The sequence below is a fragment of the Takifugu rubripes genome, chromosome 5 (assembly GCF_901000725.2).
Source record: "Takifugu rubripes chromosome 5, fTakRub1.2, whole genome shotgun sequence".
NCBI classification, from domain to species: Eukaryota; Metazoa; Chordata; class Actinopteri; order Tetraodontiformes; family Tetraodontidae; genus Takifugu; species Takifugu rubripes.
In genome coordinates, this window is record NC_042289.1 from 9202881 (window position 1) to 9223887 (window position 21007).

The 21007-nt window shown below is 42.5% G+C and overlaps 2 protein-coding genes and 1 pseudogene across 2 annotated transcripts; 2 read left to right on the plus strand and 1 right to left on the minus strand.

Annotated features, from left to right (window-relative positions):
- Positions 1–3057: 3057 nt before the first annotated feature.
- Positions 3058–7691, plus strand: LOC115250035 (immunoglobulin lambda-1 light chain-like). The gene is made up of 4 exons (XM_029836972.1): positions 3058–3158; positions 3251–3573; positions 6716–6752; positions 7372–7691. Exons 1-4 carry the CDS (start codon positions 3119–3121, stop codon positions 7689–7691), a joined length of 720 nt encoding a protein of 239 aa, XP_029692832.1. The 5' UTR covers positions 3058–3118.
- Positions 7692–12260: 4569 nt separating this feature from the next.
- Positions 12261–14320, minus strand: LOC115250034 (immunoglobulin lambda-1 light chain-like). Its single transcript, XM_029836971.1, has 4 exons — positions 14281–14320; positions 13864–14188; positions 13214–13248; positions 12261–12580 (listed from the first exon to the last, which is right to left on the minus strand). Exons 1-4 carry the CDS (start codon positions 14318–14320, stop codon positions 12261–12263), a joined length of 720 nt encoding a protein of 239 aa, XP_029692831.1.
- Positions 14321–18422: 4102 nt separating this feature from the next.
- LOC115249894 (immunoglobulin lambda-1 light chain-like) lies at positions 18423–20673 on the plus strand (annotated as a pseudogene).
- Positions 20674–21007: the final 334 nt, after the last annotated feature.

The window sequence follows — 21007 nt, forward strand, 5'->3', positions numbered from 1 at the left end:
CAAGAGTGGGAGTCCATGCGTCAGCAAACAAAATGTTGACCTGAGGCCTAGAGGTCTTTGTCAAGCTGTAATTGATGCTCAAGCGTACATGACGTCATCGAGACATTGACATTCTTTGTGGTGGTACACCCACCAATGCTCGTGGCTTTTTTTTTCCCCCCTCAAAATATTTGAGATGAGGAAATCATCAATGCATGCTTCTACTTCAATGCCCTACTTTCATGATATAATATTGCAGTGTCAACTTTTTACATTGTCAAAATTACTCAAAAGCCAAATATCCTGAAAATGATCTGTATCGTCTGTAATATTAATGTTTTATGATGAGTCCTAATTAAACAGTCATTTTTCACTTGCAACACCGAATTTATAAATTTGAATCAAACACAAAATGAGGGTTGAACTAGAGAGGAAGTGATGTCAGTAAAAATCTCTGAACGGAGCAAAAATGTTACATCATCCTCTGCTTTCTAATTTGACTCCTCAGGTAAAACTGCTGAGGTTTACTTCAGAGTTGGACCTCAGAGCTGCAATGCAAATCACTTGAAAGAGCCACTGGTCACCCCGTACAGGCTGCTTACAGACTGGCCCAGCAGTGGTGTCAACAGCTGGATTTAGAAGCTGATAAGGGAATGAAATCCACTTGTGCCTCATTGTATCGATCCGAGTCAGGTGACCAGGCTGTGTCTCTGCCAGGGGGAGGGACAACACAAGGGGAGGGGGTGGAGCACAGAAACACAAGCACCTTGACTTATGCAGGGTACACACATATGTCATTAGGAGATTAAGAGAGGCAACATGGAAGAGGACATCGAAGATGAGGGAACAATGGTGGCCTTGGGCCTTGAATGTTTTATGAGCCGATTATCAGGACAAAATTACTCCTAGGACATCTCAGATCCCTGGATAATTTTACGGTTAACGTTAGAAGACATATAAGATAATATAAAACTTATAAGATAACCGGATGACCTGGTAGGGAAGGGGAAAATTTAGCACCCGATTATCTTTATGTGTGTACTCCCACTAAAACACAATTCCCGTCACTCTGACTCCAGCTTTCCTTTCCTGTTGGAGTCTTTCCAGCTACACCTTCTTGTATCACTGCCTCCCGATCAAAAGCCTCCCCCCCCCACCTATTTCACTGCATAGACTAATAGCAAATGAGACTGCATCGCAGACAGTCCCAGGTCTTCCAGGATTGTTGGGCATTCCTAACCTTTTGTAGTATCTGACCCGTTCTATGCAGGCTTTACATCTGTAAGGCCGTAATGTGTTTAGCACCCAGCCTAAGCACCATATTAGGACATGCTCCACATGTGTGTCCTGTGTCTTCCTCCTTTAAGTAAAAGGAGCTCCTAAAAGATGACACTGGAGCCTGTGGGCCCCTGGTTGTCCTCCATATGAGGATGTGTAGCATGAAGCATCTTCAAGTATTCCCTTTTTTGGTAATAACTGAACGCTATACCATTGGGTTGGCCATATTGTATAGTGTGAGGTCATCAGTAAAGAATGTGTTTACTCGACTGTATAAGAAGGAGGTGACGATGAAGACACCTCGGAGTTCTTCACCATCGGGACCGCGAAACCTCCCTCGGACAATCTGCAGTGTTCGATTGATACCTGACTGTTCTCTCCAATAAACATCTTTGATAACCAAGTCGGTGTCTGCGAAGATTCCTTCCTCATCAACACATCTCGGCAACCACCAGGAGAAGATTCACAACACTTTGCTCCGCCCATTAGGTGCAGATCTTGATTTAAGCCAGATTTGTCTGACTTAACTCGGTCTAGCCAACACCAGTGCTGATCCAGTCACAGGCCCGTCCTTCTGGTCCATCAAGGGTCCCTCTCATCCCATCAGTCCATAAAACCTTTGACAATTCTGTCTTCAGAGATTTCTTGGTCCAGTCGTGATGTTTCAACTGCTGTGTCTTGTCCAGTGGTGGTTGGGTTTCAGACTTTCCTACCTTGGACATGTTTCTGAGCACCTTGTGCTTCTAGAAACTTCAGGGACATCACGGTTATAGACAGATATAAGATCATGACCTCTGATTTGCCTCTCAATCAAAAAAAAACAAAAAAACAAAAACAAATCTGTCTGGAGCAAAAAAAATTAAAAGCCTTATATAAGTCTTATTATGAAGGCAACACATACTGTGTCGAAATTGTCGATATTAGCCTACTTTCAAAATGATAAGTAGGCTACAAATACATAATGAGCATCCATGATTATATGTTTATTTTCCCTGCCACCATGTGTCTACTCTGCTGTACGATGTGCCAAAAGGCATAAAGAAGACAGAAGAAGAGACGGGACATCTATTGGGATTCACACCTATATATATATATATATATATATATATATATATATATATATTTATTTTAAATTCTTTCATCGCATAATTACATGTGGAAAAAAGAGAAACATACAGGGACATTTTTCCATGAAGGATGTTGTTCTTGAAGTCTCCAACATCTTTGGCGGCCATCATTTGTTTTCACAATGAAGTGATCCTCACTGTCGAATATGCTCATCCTGAAAATTCATAAAAATGCCAAATAATCCAAACCTTTTGTGAGTTGTGTTTGATTTTTGTGACTATTTTGTATGGTAAATTCATGGTTTTATCTATTTACTTGAGGAAAGTCAAACCCATTAAAGTAATTAAACCATTAAACCCAGTAAACATTAAACTAAACTAAAAAGTGTAGATGTGGAAACATGTGACACATCCAGAAACATTTTGTCCATGAAGGACGTTGTTCTGTTCAAGTCCACCAGAGAGGAGCACTGCATCACCATAGAAACAGAGAAAGCAGCTCCTTCAGCTGTGACCTGACTCAGCTCCTCCATCAGCAGGAAGCACCTGCAGCTCTGATGGTCTTTATTTAACTTCATGTAAATGAAACGTTGGAGCTCCAATCTGCTCTTTTCCACATCACACACAGGAGAAAAGCTGCAGATTGAAGAGAAGCTCCTCCTCCTGTCAGTCCCTCTCAGCTCCAGTGGGCTATTAAATTGCTCCTCCAGCACCTCCTCTCCTCATCCTCCAAAGCCTGAATCTGTCAGCAGTAAAGTCACTTTCCAGGTTGATAGTCAGCACACAGTGGCAACATGCTGGAGAGCCTCTGCACTCTCATCACTGCTCTAACATGTGAGGAGGCTGACTTACTGCAGCTCTGAGCTCATGCTGGATTCATCAGTCTGTGTCTTTCTCTTGACTTCATGTCCTCTTGTTGTTTCCAGGTGTGAGTGCTGTGACGGTGCTGACACAGAAGCCCACTGTTGTGTCTCTGAGCAGAGGAGAGTCAGTCACCATGGACTGTAACCTGGGAACTGTTAACAACTATGCTGCTAGCTGGTATAAACAGGTTCCAGGAGGAGTTCCTCAGTATGTGCTGAGCTGGTATCACGGCTGGAGTTCTGTTGATTATGGTTCTGGTTTCTCATCTCCAAGATTCACTTCTACTCATCAGTCAACATCAGATTATCGTTTGATGATCAATAATCTGGAGGAGGGAGACTCAGCAGTCTATTACTGTGGAACATGGGACAGCTCTGCTAGCGAGGGCGTATCACAGTGATTCAGACTGTGACAAAAACCTCCTCACTCAATACTTCTGCTTTTTAGTGTCTGATAGATCAGCTCATGTTCAGTCTCACTAAATTACAAATCAACTCATGTTCACACTCAGTTTCTCAGAGAAACTTTCAGATTGTTGGAAACTTTCTGCTGTTTCATCACTGAAAATAGGGTTAAAAAAAAAAATCATCACCATTAAAATACACCTTTAAGTCATCAAAACGACTTTATGGGGAATATGATGAAGAGTTTGTTGATTAAAGTTCTAACAGAGAATCTGTTGTGATGATGATGGTGATGATGATGATGATGATGACGAAGACGATGATGATGATGGTGATGATTATGATGACGATGATGATTATGATGATGATGGTGATGATGATGGTGATGATGATGACGATGATGATAATGATGATAACGGTGATGACGATGACAATGATGATGGTGATGATGGTGATGATGATGACGATGATGATAATGATGATGATGATGATGATGGTGATGATGATGATAATGATAATGATGGTGATGGTGATGATGATGATGATGATGATGATGATGATGGTGGTGGTGGTGATATCAATATCAATATCAATCTTTATTTATATGGCACTTTTCATACGCTAGGTAGCACAAAGTGCCTCACAAAGGATAAAAACAGCAAAGAGAACAACATAATTAAGAAAAGGACAGACACACACACATGCATACAACACACTTACACACACACACATAAACAAGCTGAGGCGAGCTGAGACATGGCTGGGCACCGAGACCTGAGGCGAAGGAGACGCCACCTTTGGAGGCCCACCAGGCCGAGGGAGGCCACGGTCCGTGACCACAGGTGGTGCCGCCACAAAGACCACCCCGACCCGGACAGACCGGAGGCTCCACGCCAAAGCACAGAGCCCCCTAACCACCCAGTCCAGGGTCGACAATGGGACAGCACCTCCAGCGGTAGACCGGAAACATCTCCCAGCCTGGCAGGCCCCCATGAGGAAACACCATAGGAAACACTGGAGCTAAAAACTGAAAGACTGAAACAGTAAATGGGATAAAAGGTATAAAAGCTAAAAACTGAGGAACTAAGAATTGAAGTAGTAAAACAGTACTAAGACTACAACAGACTAAAACAGTAAATGAGATGAAAGGTGTAAAGACTAAAAACTGAGAGACTAAGAACTGAGGGAGTAAAACAGTAAAAGTGTCAAGTAAAATAAGGATAAGACATAAAATAAATTGAAAATAATCAGAAAATCAATTAAAGGCCTGATTAAAAAGGTGTGTCTTGAGCCTCTTTTTAAAAATCTCAACAGTCTCTGCGGCCCTGAGGTTCTCCGGCAGGTTGTTCCACAGTCGGGGACCATAATAACTGAAGGCCGCTTCCCCGTGCGTTTTAGAGCTTACATGTGGAATGGTTAAAAGGCCGGTGCCGGAGGACCTCAGAGTCCGCGAGGGTTGATAGAATAAAAGCAGGTCAGATAAATAAGTCGGGCCAAGACCATTAAGACATTTAAAGACTAATAGAAGAACCTTAAAATCGATCCTGAAACGCACGGGTAGCCAATGCAGCGATTCTAAAACCGGTGTGATGTGCTCCCGCCCTCTGGTCCTCGTCAGCACTCGTGCAGCTGAGTTTTGTAATAATTGTAGGTTTGTGATGCTCTTTTTTGGAAGACCAGAGAGCAGGGCATTACAATAATCTAAACGACAAGAGATAAAAGCGTGCATCAGCACCTCCGTGCTGGCCTGAGAGAGAAACGGGCGGACTCTGGCTATATTCTTCAGGTGGTAAAAACCTACCTTGGTTATGTTTTTGATGTGTGGAATAAAACTAAGCTCAGAGTCAAGGATCACACCCAGATTTTTTACAGATTGAGATGGCTTAAAATCCTTCAATTTTGGAAAAAGTTTCTCTCTCTGACCTTCAGGACCAATAACTAAGGCTTCTGTTTTGTCCTGGTTGAGCTGTAGGAAGTTTTCTGCCATCCATGACTGGATATCTAGAATACAGTTAAAAAGGGCATCAACTGGCCCTGTGTCATCAGGAGCCACGGCGATGTACAGTTGCGTATCGTCAGCATAGCTGTGGAAGCTGATGCCGTGGCTCCTGATGACGTCCCCAAGAGGAAGCATGTAAAGATTAAAAAGGGTTGGACCTAAAATTGACCCTTGGGGAACCCCACCTTTTGTCTCATGGATTCTCGAGGAGCATGTATCCATACTTACAAAGAAGCTTCGATCACTAAGGTAGGAGGTGAACCAGTTAAGAACAGTACCAGAGAGGCCAACCAGGTTCTTCAGTCTATTCAATAAAATATGGTGGTCTACTGTATCAAAAGCGGCGGTCAGATCCAGTAGAACCAACACCGTGAGCTTTTTGTTGTCTAGGTTACACCTGATGTCATTTAAAATCTTTAAAAGGGCTGTCTCTGTACTGTGGTTCATCCTAAAACCAGACTGATGCCTCTCTAAAATATCATTTGAGTTTAAAAAATCATTTACTTGGTTAAAAACAAGTTTTTCTAAAATTTTACTTAAAAATGGTAGGTTGGATACTGGCCGATAGTTATTTAAAACGCTGGGGTCTAGATTGCTCTTCTTCAGAAGGGGCTTCACCACCGCCGTTTTAAAGGAGGTGGGGAAGACACCCGTCTGAAGAGAGCAATTCACCATATATAAGAGATGTTCCTCAAAGAATCCATAAAATGTTTTGAAAAACGGTGTGGGAATTGGGTCTAAAAGGCAGGTTGTGGGCCTAACTTGGGAGAAAACTCGACCAAGTGTCCTCGCATCAACCAGGACAAAACTCTCCAGTGTCTCCTCAGGTGGAAGCAACGATCCAGGAGTGTTGTTGATTAAAATTTGCTGTGATAAAAGACTGGATCTAATATTATCGATTTTACTCCTGAAGTGGTCTGCAAAGGCCTCACAGAGGGTGTCAGTCGTTGTTGTGATGATGATGATAATGATGGTGATGATGATGATGATGGTGATGATGATGGTGATGATGATGATGGTGATGATGGTGTCACCAGTGAAGGCTGTTCTCATGTCTCAGTGTCTCCACTCATCAGTGACTCTCAGCAGGTTTTTGTACAGCTGTGTGTACAAACTGAATCACTGTGGTATTCGGACCAGGAACCAAGCTGATTGTCACCAGTAAGTACTTTTACACTCAGCAGAAACAACAAAGATTTGATGCTTTTGATACAAACTAGAAGCTTTTTCATAGAAATGTGGAGTGTGGAAATGATTTGAAATATTCTTCTGTTAGTCTTTGACCTGCTTTGATACTTTATCTGTCAGCTAAAGGAAACATCTCCAAAGATTACATCATTTCAATCAGTTTCTCACCAAATATTGTTGAGTTTTCTTCATTTTCACCTGTTTTTAATAACTGCAGAACAGATTTTCTACCTAAACGTATTTAAAATTGACTTTGGTTTCTTGGCTCGTGTTTGATGGAAGTGACTGAAAAAGGTTTTGGAAAATTCATCCAAATTAATTCATTTGCTTAAATTCTCATTTTAAATTTATAACTTTATATTTTTGTATCAGTTGCTACTTATATTTTTACTTTGTTCAAATATTGAATTGATGCTGTTTATATTCAAAATGACTCTAGTGAGATTTAATGAGATTTTCCTCATATTGTTGCTGAAGATTGAAGGTTTTATTTGCTCAGTGTGTTTGTGATGTTTTCAACCAAACTCCTAAATTCATTAGTTCCTGTTGAACTTTGTGTGAGTGTGTGAATTTCTTCTTCATGTATTTTCAGGCTCCAGCCTCCCTCCTCCTGTCCTGACAGTCTTCCCTCCGTCCAGAGCTGAGCTCCAGTCCAACAAAGCCACTCTGGTCTGTCTGTCCAGACTCTCTGCACCTTTAGCAGAGGTGAGCTGGTTGCTTGGTGACACTTCAGTGAGCAGCGGGATCTCCACCAGCACTCCTGTCCAACAAGCAGACCAGACTTTCCAAATCAGCAGCCATCTGTCCATCCTGACGTCAGACTGGGACGCGCAGAAGGTTTACACCTGTAAAGTGTCTGTGGGCTCCCAGACTGCAGAGAAAAGCATCAAGAAGTCCGAGTGTGAAGAATAGTGGAGGAGCAGCAGCACCATTTCACATCTGCTTCTTTAGTCTTTGTGCTGCATCAGCAGCTTCACATGTCAGAGGAGACCAGTCTGCATGCTTGGAATCAATGTTGTCACGCTGAGCTGCTGCTCTTGGAGCAGCTTTGCAGCTGCTCTGTTTTTACAATCTTTCAATAAAAACTCATCAAGTTGAAGAAAAAGAACTCTTTCTGTTTATTTGGACTCTTCCAAATGTTGTTTTCAACAATAATCAATAAAAGTTCAGTGATTTTAGTGTCTTGTCTCAGGACAACAGAAAAATCAGATCTATAATAAAGTGAAACTGAGTTTTCATGCTTCATCTGTGAAGCGTGGCCTCTGGACGCCTCAGTACTTTCCCAGGATGCACCTGCAGGCCTCCTCACTCATTTATAGCTGCAAATGGAGCTAAATGGAGCTCAAATGTCAGCTGTGTAAAAACAGAGGGAACCGTCTCATTAAATGAACTCAACTTTAAACTGTTTAAATGAAAAAATGCTTTTCCACTATTTCAGTCTTGCAGAATGTGGAACTAAGAAAATGCTGCATCTGGATCTTAATGCCAGACCAACACCCTCACTGGTTCCTGCAGCCTCTCATCAGTCATACTGAGTCTGTGTTTGAGCCTCCACAGATGGATCTGACCTGGGTTTGTGTCACATGGTGGCTGCTGCAGGTCATTTATCAGCCCATGTTGTCTCCTCTCACTTCAGACACAAACAGCTGCCCAAACTTTCAGCAACAGTTCCAAGTTCCTGGCTGACCTACTGGACATTGTCCACGTTGTTCTTTCCAAAAGTGCTTCAGCCCACCTCTGTGGAGGCTTCAAACCCTCAGCACCTTCCCTTCTCAGGAGTCAACAATCTCCATCCAACTTCTGATTTCAGGATCCTCTGGAATCTTTGCAGTCTATCTTGTGTGTCTGCAGATGTTTCATGTGAGTGATTTTAATGTTTTTGTGTGTCTGACCCCCACGTGACCCTGCTGAGGAATAAAGTGGGAGATGATGTTGGATGAATTTGGAATGAAGTGTTGAGTTGTGCTTTTAATGTCCTCTTGGGAAATCTCTCTATCGAAAAAGAGTTGTTTGATTTTAATGGGAACAACCTGACTCAATGAAAGTTTTAAAAAAAAACTATTTGGAAATAATTTGGTAGCAGTAATTAGAATAGATTAGATTAGCTTCAACTTTATTGTTATTGCACATGAACAGTTACAGAGCATCAAAATGCAGTTTAGCATTTAACCAGAAGTGCAAAAAGAGCAGATATAATAATAAGTAATGAATATATTATGTGCAGTTTTTAGTGTTTCAGTAGTTTACAAGGATTTACAGATTGTCATATGAACATATTTTACAGATGGGTTTGTATATTAAATGCCTTTGACTATAAGTGCAGTAACTCTTGACATAAAGCTAGAGGAAATTTGCAAATGATAAATTAGCAATGTACAGATGTTTAGTTTAACTAAAGTGCATAAATGTGCTTCAATAAGTTTCAGCATTAGCTCTGTTGGATACTAAGCTGCTGCTACTAAGTGTGTTATTGTGTAAATGTAGTGTCGTGAGATGTGAAGTGGGGGTCAGCTGGAGTTCAGCAAGGACACAGCTCTGGAGAAGAAGCTGAAGCACCTACCTGAGGGCAGGAGGGAAAACAGTCTATGGGAGGGGTGGGAGGAGTCCTTAAGGATGCTGCGTGCTCGATGCAGGCAGCGCTTCTTCTGGACTTCCTCAATGGCTGGAAGTGGGGTCCCTGTGATGTGATGGGCAGCTGTCACCACCCGCTGCAGAGCCTCATGCTCAGCGATAGTGCAGCTTCCATATCAGACTGTCACACAGCGATAAAAGTTCACCAGGACGGCTGAAGACAGGTGGTTCTTCCTCAGTGTCTTCATGAAGACGAGAAGCTGGTGAGCTTTCTTGATCAGGCTGGAGGTATTTGTAGTCCAGGACAGGTCCTCCGAGATGTGGGTCCCCAGGAACTTGAAGCTGGAGACACGCTCGACGACCATCCCATTGATGTGGATGGGATCATGTGTGCCTCCTCTCACCTTCCAGAAGTCCATTATCAGCTCCTTGGTCTTGCTGGTGTTGAGGAGCAGGTTATTGTCGGCGCACCATGTGGTCAGGTGTTGCTCCTCTTCTCTATTGGCCGTCTCTTCGTTGTTGCTGATGAGACCAATCACCGTGGTGTCGTCCAAAACTTGATGATGGAGCTGGATCCATGTACAGGTCTGCAGCTGTGGGTGAAGAGAAAGAGAGGAGAGGAATGGGCTCAGCACACAGCCTTGAGGCACACTGGTGCTGAGTTCTGAATTCACTGAGAGGGGGACATTAGCCAGGGCACGTGGAAAGGTAGCCAGGTTAGAAGGTTAGAAGCAGGATTCAAGCTGTTCTCTCATGGTGTGGGTGAGAAGAGAAATCTTAGTTTCAGACAAATTCACTTGGACTTCCTTTTGTTTTTGGAGATGTTTTAGCTCTCATCCAAGAACCTTCTTCAGTTCTAAATTAACTGGTGGGAATCCCACAGTTAGATTTACTCTTCTGGTTTACTGAAATGTTTCTATGCTTTTTGAGATGAAAAGTCCTGCAACTGGTCTGGGAATTTGAAAAGAAACTTTACGATTTTAGAAACCACACCTGCTTTAATCTAAGCTGTGGACAACACAGCATAATTTCCAACTGTTTATGCCTTTAATCCACCCTAAATGGACACAGAGTAATCCTAGTGATCCTCCAGAAGGCTCAGAATCAACTTCTAAATAAAACAATCAGACAGATCAGACCTCCATTAATGTTTCAAAGGGAAGTCATCAACTTTGAGGAGAGCTCCCAACAATCCCGGCACATCAAGGGAAAGAACCGTCAAAGAGACATTCAAAAGGATACAGTCATGGCAGAGCAACAACGGAACAGAACAAGTGACACAGAGAAACAAGAATTTCAACACACCCACACCAGACCAGAAACCTATCATACAGGTCCCTTACCCAGCCAGAAAAGGAAGTTCTGACCACGGGACTGAATTTTGCCATCACACCACCACAAGTCCCAGTGATAGACCTCATCACAGCTACTGAATCAGCCCAGCGACACAACAAACTACCAGAAAGAGAAGCAGAACAACTCAGACTGAAGGTGGCAGCTGCATTGCCAGTGATAAAGCCCCACCACCACCTAAGCTGACAGATCAGGAGAGGAAGGCAACAACAGCCCAGAGTGGTCAGAACATCTCAGTCTTGATTGTTCCGTAGAGGAACCGTGATCTAAACATGGTTGATTACACCAACAAAATATTGAGTCTTCGGTGTTTCGGCCACCTCTGAGACACTAAAGCAGGACCCCACTCACACCTACAAAAAGAAGATAATTTCATGACTTCAACGATGGGAGAAACGTGGTTGTTCTATGATGTCACCTCACTGTTCACCTGCATTCAAGCACATTATCGTCATGACAACGCTCCGTTTAGGCATCAGCAGCCATCGATACATTTATGCACTGTTGCTCAGTGTAACTGCAGAGAATAAAATCAATCCAACCCAGATTGTTGATCGCTGGATCGATGTGTGTTGATCGTATCATCATCGTGGATCACATCATGAATTATCTGGAACATCGAGTCTTTCACCCTTGATGATCCTGTTGTGACATTTAAACACAAAAATATCCTCCACATATTAAACAAGGGCTCTCCCTTAGAGACAGGGTGAGAAGCTCTGCCATCCGGGAGGAGCTCGGAGTAGAGCTGCTGCTCCTCCGCGTTGAGAGGAGCCAGATGAGGTGGCTTGGGCATCTAGTTAGAATGCCTCCTGGACACCTCCCTGGTGAGGTGTTCAGGGCATGTCCCTCCGGTAGGAGACCCCCGGGAAGACCCAGGATACGTTGGAGAGACTATGTCTCTCGACTAGTCTGGGAACGCCTGGGAAACCCTCCGCATGAGCTAGAAGAAGTAGCTGGGGAGAGGGAAGTCTGGGCCTCTCTGCTTAGGCTGCTGCCCCCGCGACCCGACCCCAGATAAGCGGTAGAGAATGGATAGATGGATATTAAACAATATAATCATTCTTCTTCAAATATAATATTTTTTTAATGATAAAACGGTTCCCTCTGTTTTTAGACAGCTGACATTTGAGCTCCATTTAGATGCAGCTATAAATGAGTGAGGAGGCCTGCAGGTGCATCCTGGGAAAGTACTGAGGCGGTCCAGAGGCCACGCTTCACAGATGAAGCATGAAAACTCAGTTTCACTTTATTATAGATCTGATTTTTCTGTTGTCCTGAGACAAGACACTAAAATCACTGAACTTTTATTGATTATTGTTGAAAACAACATTTGGAAGAGTCCAAATAAACAGAAAGAGTTCTTTTTCTTCAACTTGATGAGTTTTTATTGAAAGATTGTAAAAACAGAGCAGCTGCAAAGCTGCTCCAAGAGCAGCAGCTCAGCGTGACAACATTGATTCCAAGCATGCAGACTGGTCTCCTCTGACATGTGAAGCTGCTGATGCAGCACAAAGACTAAAGAAGCAGATGTGAAATGGTGCTGCTGCTCCTCCACTATTCTTCACACTCGGACTTCTTGATGCTTTTCTCTGCAGTCTGGGAGCCCACAGACACTTTACAGGTGTAAACCTTCTGCGCGTCCCAGTCTGACGTCAGGATGGACAGATGGCTGCTGATTTGGAAAGTCTGGTCTGCTTGTTGGACAGGAGTGCTGGTGGAGATCCCGCTGCTCACTGAAGTGTCACCAAGCAACCAGCTCACCTCTGCAAAAGGTGCAGAGAGTCTGGACAGACAGACCAGAGTGGCTTTGTTGGACTGGAGCTCAGCTCTGGACGGAGGGAAGACTGTCAGGACAGGAGGAGGGAGGCTGGAGCCTGAAAATACATGAAGAAGAAATTCACACACTCACACAAAGTTCAACAGGAACTAATGAATTTAGGAGTTTGGTTGAAAACATCACAAACACACTGAGCAAATAAAACCTTCAATCTTCAGCAACAATATGAGGAAAATCTCACTAAACCAGATATTTTACACCATTTCAGAGTCATTTTGAATATAAACAGCATCAATTAAATATTTGACCAAAGTAAAATTATGACCAGCAAATGATACAAAAATATAAAGTTACATAATTAAAATGAGAATTTCAGCAACTGAATTAATTTGGATGAATTTTCTAAAACCTTTTTCACTCACTTCCATCAAACACGAGCCATGAAACCAAAGTCAATTTAAAATACGTTTAGGTAGAAAATCTGTTCTGCAGTTATTAAAAACAGGTGAAAATGAAGAAAACTCAACAATATTTGGTGAGAAACTGATTGAAATGATGTAATCTTTGGAGATGTTTCCTTTAGCTGACAGATAAAGTATCAAAGCAGGTCAAAGACTAACAGAAGAATATTTCAAATCATTTCCACACTCCACATTTCTATGAAAAAGCTTCTAGTTTGTATCAAAAGCATCAAATCTTTGTTGTTTCTGCTGAGTGTAAAAGTACTTACTGGTGACAATCAGCTTGGTTCCTGGTCCGAATACCACAGTGATTCAGTTTGTACACACAGCTGTACAAAAACCTGCTGAGAGTCACTGATGAGTGGAGACACTGAGACATGAGAACAGCCTTCACTGGTGACACCATCATCATCATCATCATCATCATCATCATCATCATCATCACCATCATTATCCTCATCATCATCATCACCATCATTACCATCATCATCCTCTTCATCTTCTTGATCATCATTGTCATTGTCATAATCATCACCATCATCATCATCACCATCATCATAATCACCATCATCATCTTCATCATCATCATTATCATCACAACAGATTCTCTGTTAGAACTTTAATCAACAAACTCTTCATCATATTCCCCATAAAGTCGTTTTGATGACTTAAAGGTGTATTTTAATGTTGATGATGGAGGATGAAGGATGAGTGAGGGAGTTGGTTTTGGTTCTTGTTATTTTTAGTGATGAAACAGCAGAAAGTTTCCAACAATCTGAAAGTTTCTCTGAGAAACTGAGTGTGAACATGAGTTGATTTGTAATTTAGTGAGACTGAACATGAGCTGATGTATCAGACACTAAAAAGCAGAAGTGTTGAGTGAGGAGGTTTTTGTCACAGTCTGAATCACTGTGATACCCACTCTTTAGCAGAGTCGTCCCATGTTTGACAGTAATAGACTGCTGAGTCTCCCTCCTCCAGATTATTGATCATCAAACGATAATCTGTTGTTGACTGATGAGTAGAAGTGAATCTTGGAGATGAGAAACCAGAACCATATGTGACAGAACTCAGGCTGCTATGCCAGTACAGTACAAACTGAGGAACTCCTCCTGGAACCTGTTTATACCAGCTAGCAACACTGTTAGTAACAGTTCCCAGGTTACAGTCCATGGTGACTGACTCTCCTCTGCTCAGAGACACAACAGTGGGCTTCTGTGTCAGCACCGTCACAGCACTCACACCTGGAAACAACAAGAGGACATGAAGTCAAGAGAAAGACACAGACTGATGAATCCAGCATGAGCTCAGAGCTGCAGTAAGTCAGCCTCCTCACATGTTAGAGCAGTGATGAGAGTGCAGAGGCTCTCCAGCATGTTGCCACTGTGTGCTGACTATCAACCTGGAAAGTGACTTTACTGCTGACAGATTCAGGCTTTGGAGGATGAGGAGAGGAGGTGCTGGAGGAGCAATTTAATAGCCCACTGGAGCTGAGAGGGACTGACAGGAGGAGGAGCTTCTCTTCAATCTGCAGCTTTTCTCCTGTGTGTGATGTGGAAAAGAGCAGATTGGAGCTCCAACGTTTCATTTACATGAAGTTAAATAAAGACCATCAGAGCTGCAGGTGCTTCCTGCTGATGGAGGAGCTGAGTCAGGTCACAGCTGAAGGAGCTGCTTTCTCTGTTTCTATGGTGATGCAGTGCTCCTCTCTGGTGGACTTGAACAGAACAACATCCTTAATGGACAAAATGTCTCTGTGTCACAGGTTTATAAATGTAATTTCTCTTTAAGAGTTTGATCATCCTCATGTAGAGAAATAAAAGTATGGATTTTCCACCCTAAAGACTCTTTCTAATTGCTCAGTTTAATGCTCCCTCTTATTATTGCCATCATCAAGTCCTCACTCACCACTAGAATTGTTCCATCCATTTTCCAGCTACAGCATTTTGTCACATTTTAAAAAACCTGGTTCAGATCCCAATAATTACAGTCATCTTTCCCCATTTCTAAATCAGCAACAAAAACAGTCTTGAAAATTCATTTGTCTTCCAACTACACACCCATTAATGTTTCCAGTCTGGTCTCCCTCAACATCACAGCACTGAGATCGCTCTATTTTAAATATCCAAGCATCTCCTCTGTGCAGCTGGCACCAGCTTCCTCTCCCTCCTGGACCTTCTTGATCTTTGATCTAAGTGGCACTTCTACACCATCTCACAGCCCATCCTCCTCAATAGACTCCTCCATTGGTGTCCCCCACGCCCCCCTAACTGCTTCCATTCATATCTCATAGGCTTCACTCAGTTCTTGCAATTTGACAAAGAATGTTGTAAATTTATCTCCAATTTCGATCACAAATCGGTGACATCACTCGTCATCATACTTTCACTACAACTGGTACACGAAGGTGGAACCCAGAATGCAGACAGGAGGCAGGAAATCTCAAAGTGAAACATTTATTAAAGTGCAGGTGAGACCCAAATGTGCGTTGGTGAATCGTGAACAGAGAAACCCAACTCAGAACGGTGCTCTTCAACAGACACAAGGATAATCCAAACAGGAACAGTGAAGGTTTAAAGTCTATAAACACTCAGTTACCAACAGGACAGAAGAAACGACCGGACTCTGATCGGCTCGTGCCAGCTGCTGAAAAAGACTTCCAATCAAGCTGATCAGCTGCAGGTGTGGAAGCAGGCAGCACGAGCCGGGAAACAGGTCAACCCCACCCCCTGGTGGAAACAAACTGCAATTACAAAACAGACATGAACAGGATCATGACATTCACCTGTGTAACCTCAACCATCTCCGTCCCTCCATCTCTCTCCTGCTGCTTTCATTCTTTTCCTCATCTTTGTCACCTGTTTAGATGATTGCAGCTTTCTCCTCTTAAGTCACCTCAATAAACTCCTCCAGGTCCAGAACTCTGCTGCTGGCATCATAACCAACCCTCCTCCTCCACCACATTAATGTCCATCCACCTCCTCCATACCCGAGTGTTTCCCTCTCACCACCCTCCTGTGTCTCTCTTCCTAACTTTCTCACTTGCTTTCTGCTCATTTTGCCGGTCTTTTGCCTGCAGTGCTCCAACACTGCGACCTGTTCCTGCCTGTTTCGCCCAGCCTGCTTCCTGCCTCGCTGTGGTCTCATCTCTGCTGAGAATTGCTGGCACACACGCTGTTCATTTTCAGTCAGAGCTGAAGCTGATCTTGTCGTCTGTGTCTGCATTTGGGGGCTCAGTTCACGTCTGTCAATCTTCCGTAACAATGAATCACTCCTCATCTTCAAATCTAGACTCATTAGACACCTCTTTAATTCTGTCTGGTTGTATTAACTTCACTTTTACTTGTTTCAGTGTTTCTTGCTTTTATTTTAATGTTGTATAGTATCAATAACTGAGCTACTGGTCAAATGTACAGTGATGTCAAGAATACTTACAGGCTCTTCTGATCACATGTATGTTTGTAGGTATTGATATGTATTGATTATGACATACAAAAAATCTTTATTTTAGTTCCACATGTAATTGCATGAGGGTTGTATGGATCTGTTCTTTTTTCTTTTTCCTGCTCTCCTCCCACTTCTTACCTTCTTTGTCATCAGCAAGAGGGTCCCCTCATATGAGTCTGGTCCTGCTCAGGGTTTCTTCATGTTAAACTGGACTTTAGCCCTGCAGCTGTTGCTGTCTCAATGATCAGCCTCTGAATTCCTTTGAAGCTTCTTGATTTTAATTAATGCTTCGTTGATAAGTTGAGTTGAGCCGAGCTGCCTTGGTTTGACCTGGATCAGTCCCTCCAGATCAGACAGGGACAGGACTGGTGTGAATGTGGATCGTGTGTAGAGCAGGTGGACCCGCCTTTGCTCAGCATTTGAGCATTGTCACATTGGCAGCAGTAGCGGATGTGACCTCCTGCTGAGAGGGGCGTGGCTGCTGGTTTCCTCTCATCTCATGAGTCGTTACATCAATGTTGTCATTACATCGATGTTATTATTACAAATTTACTAGCTCACCACAGATTGAACCATATCCAAGCACTAATTTAGCAAAGACACATTTAATTTTGGGGCTAATCTGGGAAGATTGTAACACAGGACCGAGGACTATTTTCCCAAATTTATTGTTCAGTGACTCGGCTACAAAGGGACGGAGTCATTCCTGGAGAATTTCTCTAAAGACTTTTTTGAACTCCATTCTGTTGGCAAATAATGTGTCTGTCTTAAATTACTGCAGAATATCAGATTTGTTCATCCCAACAGCTCAAAGTTTCACAAAGTATAAACAAACAGCCTATTAGGTAACGGTGTGATAGTTTGAGTCAGTGGTGCTCAGTGGGACAGAAATGTGATAAAACGGGTTATTTCAATTCCCCGTTTACCTGATAATCTGTAACTGCTGTGCTGCTCCATGTCAGTTGGTGTCTGACTGAACTTTACTGGCTCCAGCCAACACCAGTACTGATCCAGTTACAGGCCCGTCCATCATGTCTCTGAGCACTTTGTACCGTACTGGACACTTCAGTTATGTTGTAGTTCTGGAACATGAGAGCACCACAAGATAGTGGGTTTCTGCTCGCTTCACGTTTGATTTAGCTGAAATATTTCGACTTAAATATAAATATTTCTAAAGATTCAGCTTCAGTAATTTTAACTTATTCACAATGGTTCTTAAAGTGACAGATGTCAATCAAAACCTGTCCTTCAATGATTGACAGATCAAAGATCAGAACCTCTGATTGGACTCTCAACAATATCCAGATTAAACCAGTTCTGTCCCAGTCTAATCTGGAGAAACTGATTCAGATCAACATTCATTTCTTAAACAAAAGTTTCAGTCAAGTAGCTTCACGGGATCCCAGAGGCTGATCACTGAGTCAACAGTGGCAGGTCAAAAGGTTCTTTAAAATGGAAGAAATCTTGAGCAGGACCAAGATGATATGGTGGGAATGGGCTCCATTTGATGAGAAAAGGGTAAAGAAGGAAAGAATAGAGGAGGAAAAGCAAGGTAGAAAGAAGAGAAGAAAAACATCTCGACATCAATTGGGGTTTATCCCCTTATATTTTTATGATCAAATGATTACATGTGTAAACATGTGAAACACAAAGAGACATTTTGTCCATGAAGGATGTTGTTCTGTTCAAGTCCACCAGAGAGGAGCACTGCATCACCATAGAAACAGAGAAAGCAGCTCCTTCAGCTGTGACCTGACTCAGCTCCTCCATCAGCAGGAAGCACCTGCAGCTCTGATGGTCTTTATTTAACTTCATGTAAATGAAACGTTGGAGCTCCAATCTGCTCTTTTCCACATCACACACAGGAGAAAAGCTGCAGATTGAAGAGAAGCTCCTCCTCCTGTCAGTCCCTCTCAGCTCCAGTGGGCTATTAAATTGCTCCTCCAGCACCTCCTCTCCTCATCCTTCAAAGCCTGAATCTGTCAGCAGTAAAGTCACTTTCCAGGTTGATAGTCAGCACACAGTGGCAACATGCTGGAGAGCCTCTGCACTCTCATCACTGCTCTAACATGTGAGGAGGCTGACTTACTGCAGCTCTGAGCTCATGCTGGATTCATCAGTCTGTGTCTTTCTCTTGACTTCATGTCCTCTTGTTGTTTCCAGGTGTGAGTGCTGTGACGGTGCTGACACAGAAGCCCACTGTTGTGTCTCTGAGCAGAGGAGAGTCAGTCACCATGGACTGTAACCTGGGAACTGGTACTAACTATGCTGGCTGGTATAAACAGGTTCCAGGAGGAGTTCCTCAGTATGTGCTGAGCTGGCGTAGCAGCTGGAGTTCTGTTGACTATGGTTCTGGTTTCTCATCTCCAAGATTCACTTCTACTCATCAGTCAACATCAGATTATCGTTTGATGATCAATAATCTGGAGGAGGGAGACTCAGCAGTCTATTACTGTATAACATGGGACGACTCTGCTAAAGAGAGGGTATCACAGTGATTCAGACTGTGACAAAAACCTCCTCACTCAACACTTCTGCTTTTTAGTGTCTGATACATCAGCTCATGTTCAGTCTCACTAAATTACAAATCAACTCATGTTCACACTCAGTTTCTCAAAGAAACTTTCAGATTGTTGGAAACTTTCTGCTGTTTCATCACTGAACATAACAAGAACCAAAACCAACTCCCTCACTCGTCCTTCATCCTCCATCATCACCATTAAAATACACCTTTAAGTCATCAAAACGACTTTATGGGGAATATGATGAAGAGTTTGTTGATTAAAGTTCTAACAGAGAATCTGTTGTGGTGATGATGATGGTGACGATGATAATGATGAAGATGATGAAGATGATGATAATGACAATGATGATGGTGATGATGGTGATAATGATGATAATGATGATGCTGATGGTGATGATGATGACGATGATGGCGATGATGATGATGGTGATGATGGTGATGATGATGATATTGATGATGATGATGGTATAGATGATGGTGATTGTGATGATGATGGTGATGGTGATGATGATGATGGTGATGATGATGGTGATGATGTGATGAAGATGATGATGATGGTGATGATGATGATGATGATGGTGTTGATAATATTGATGATGTGGTGATGATGATGATGATAATGATGATGATGGTGATGATGGTGATGATGATGATGATAATGATGATGATGATGGTGGTGTCACCAGTGAAGGCTGTTCTCATGTCTGTGTCTCCACTCATCAGTGACTCTCAGCAGGTTTTTGTACAGCTGTGTGTACAAACTGAATCACTGTGGTATTCGGACCAGGAACCAAGCTGATTGTCACCAGTAAGTACTTTTACACTCAGCAGAAACAACAAAGATTTGATGCTTTTGATACAAACTAGAAGCTTTTTCATAGAAATGTGGAGTGTGGAAATGATTTGAAATATTCTTCTGTTAGTCTTTGACCTGCTTTGATACTTTATCTGTCAGCTAAAGGAAACATCCCCAAAGATTACATCATTTCAATCAGTTTCTCACCAAATATTGTTGAGTTTTCTTCATTTTCACCTGTTTTTAATAACTGCAGAACAGATTTTCTACCTAAACGTCTTTTAAATTGACTTTGGTTTCTTGGCTCGTGTTTGATGGAAGTGAGTGAAAAAGGTTTTGTAAAATTCACCCAAATTAATTCAGCTGAAATTCACATTTTAATTTTTTTACTTTATATTTTTGTATCATTTGCTGGTTATAATTTTACTTTGGTCAAATATTGAATTGATGCTGTTTATATTCAAAATGACTCTGAAATGGTGTAAAATATCTGGTTTAGTGAGATTTTCCTCAAATTGTTGCTGAAGATTGAAGGTTTTATTTGCTGAGTGTGTATGTGATGTTTTCAACCAAACTCCTAAATTCATTAGTTCCTGTTGAACTTTATGTGAGTGTGTGAATTTCTTCTTCATGTATTTTCAGGCTCCAGCCTCCCTCCTCCTGTCCTGACAGTCTTCCCTCCGTCCAGAGCTGAGCTCCAGTCCAACAAAGCCACTCTGGTCTGTCTGTCCAGACTCTCTGCACCTTTTGCAGAGGTGAGCTGATTGCTTGGTGACACTTCAGTGAGCAGCGGGATCTCCACCAGCACTCCTGTCCAACAAGCAGACCAGACTTTCCAAATCAGCAGCCATCTGTCCATCCTGACGTCAGACTGGGACGCGCAGAAGGTTTACACCTGTAAAGTGTCTGTGGGTTCCCAGACTGCAGAGAAAAGCATCAAGAAGTCCGAGTGTGAAGAATAGTGGAGGAGCAGCAGCACCATTTCACATCTGCTTCTTTAGTCTTTGTGCTGCATCAGCAGCTTCACATGTCAGAGGAGACCAGTCTGCATGCTTGGAATCAATGTTGTCACGCTGAGCTGCTGCTCTTGGAGCAGCTTTGCAGCTGCTCTGTTTTTACAATCTTTCAATAAAAACTCATCAAGTTGAAGAAAAAGAACTCTTTCTGTTTATTTGGACTCTTCCAAATGTTGTTTTCAACAATAATCAATAAAAGTTCAGTGATTTTAGTGTTTGGTGACAACAGAAAAATCAGATCTATAATAAAGTGAAACTGAGTTTTCATGCTTCATCTGTG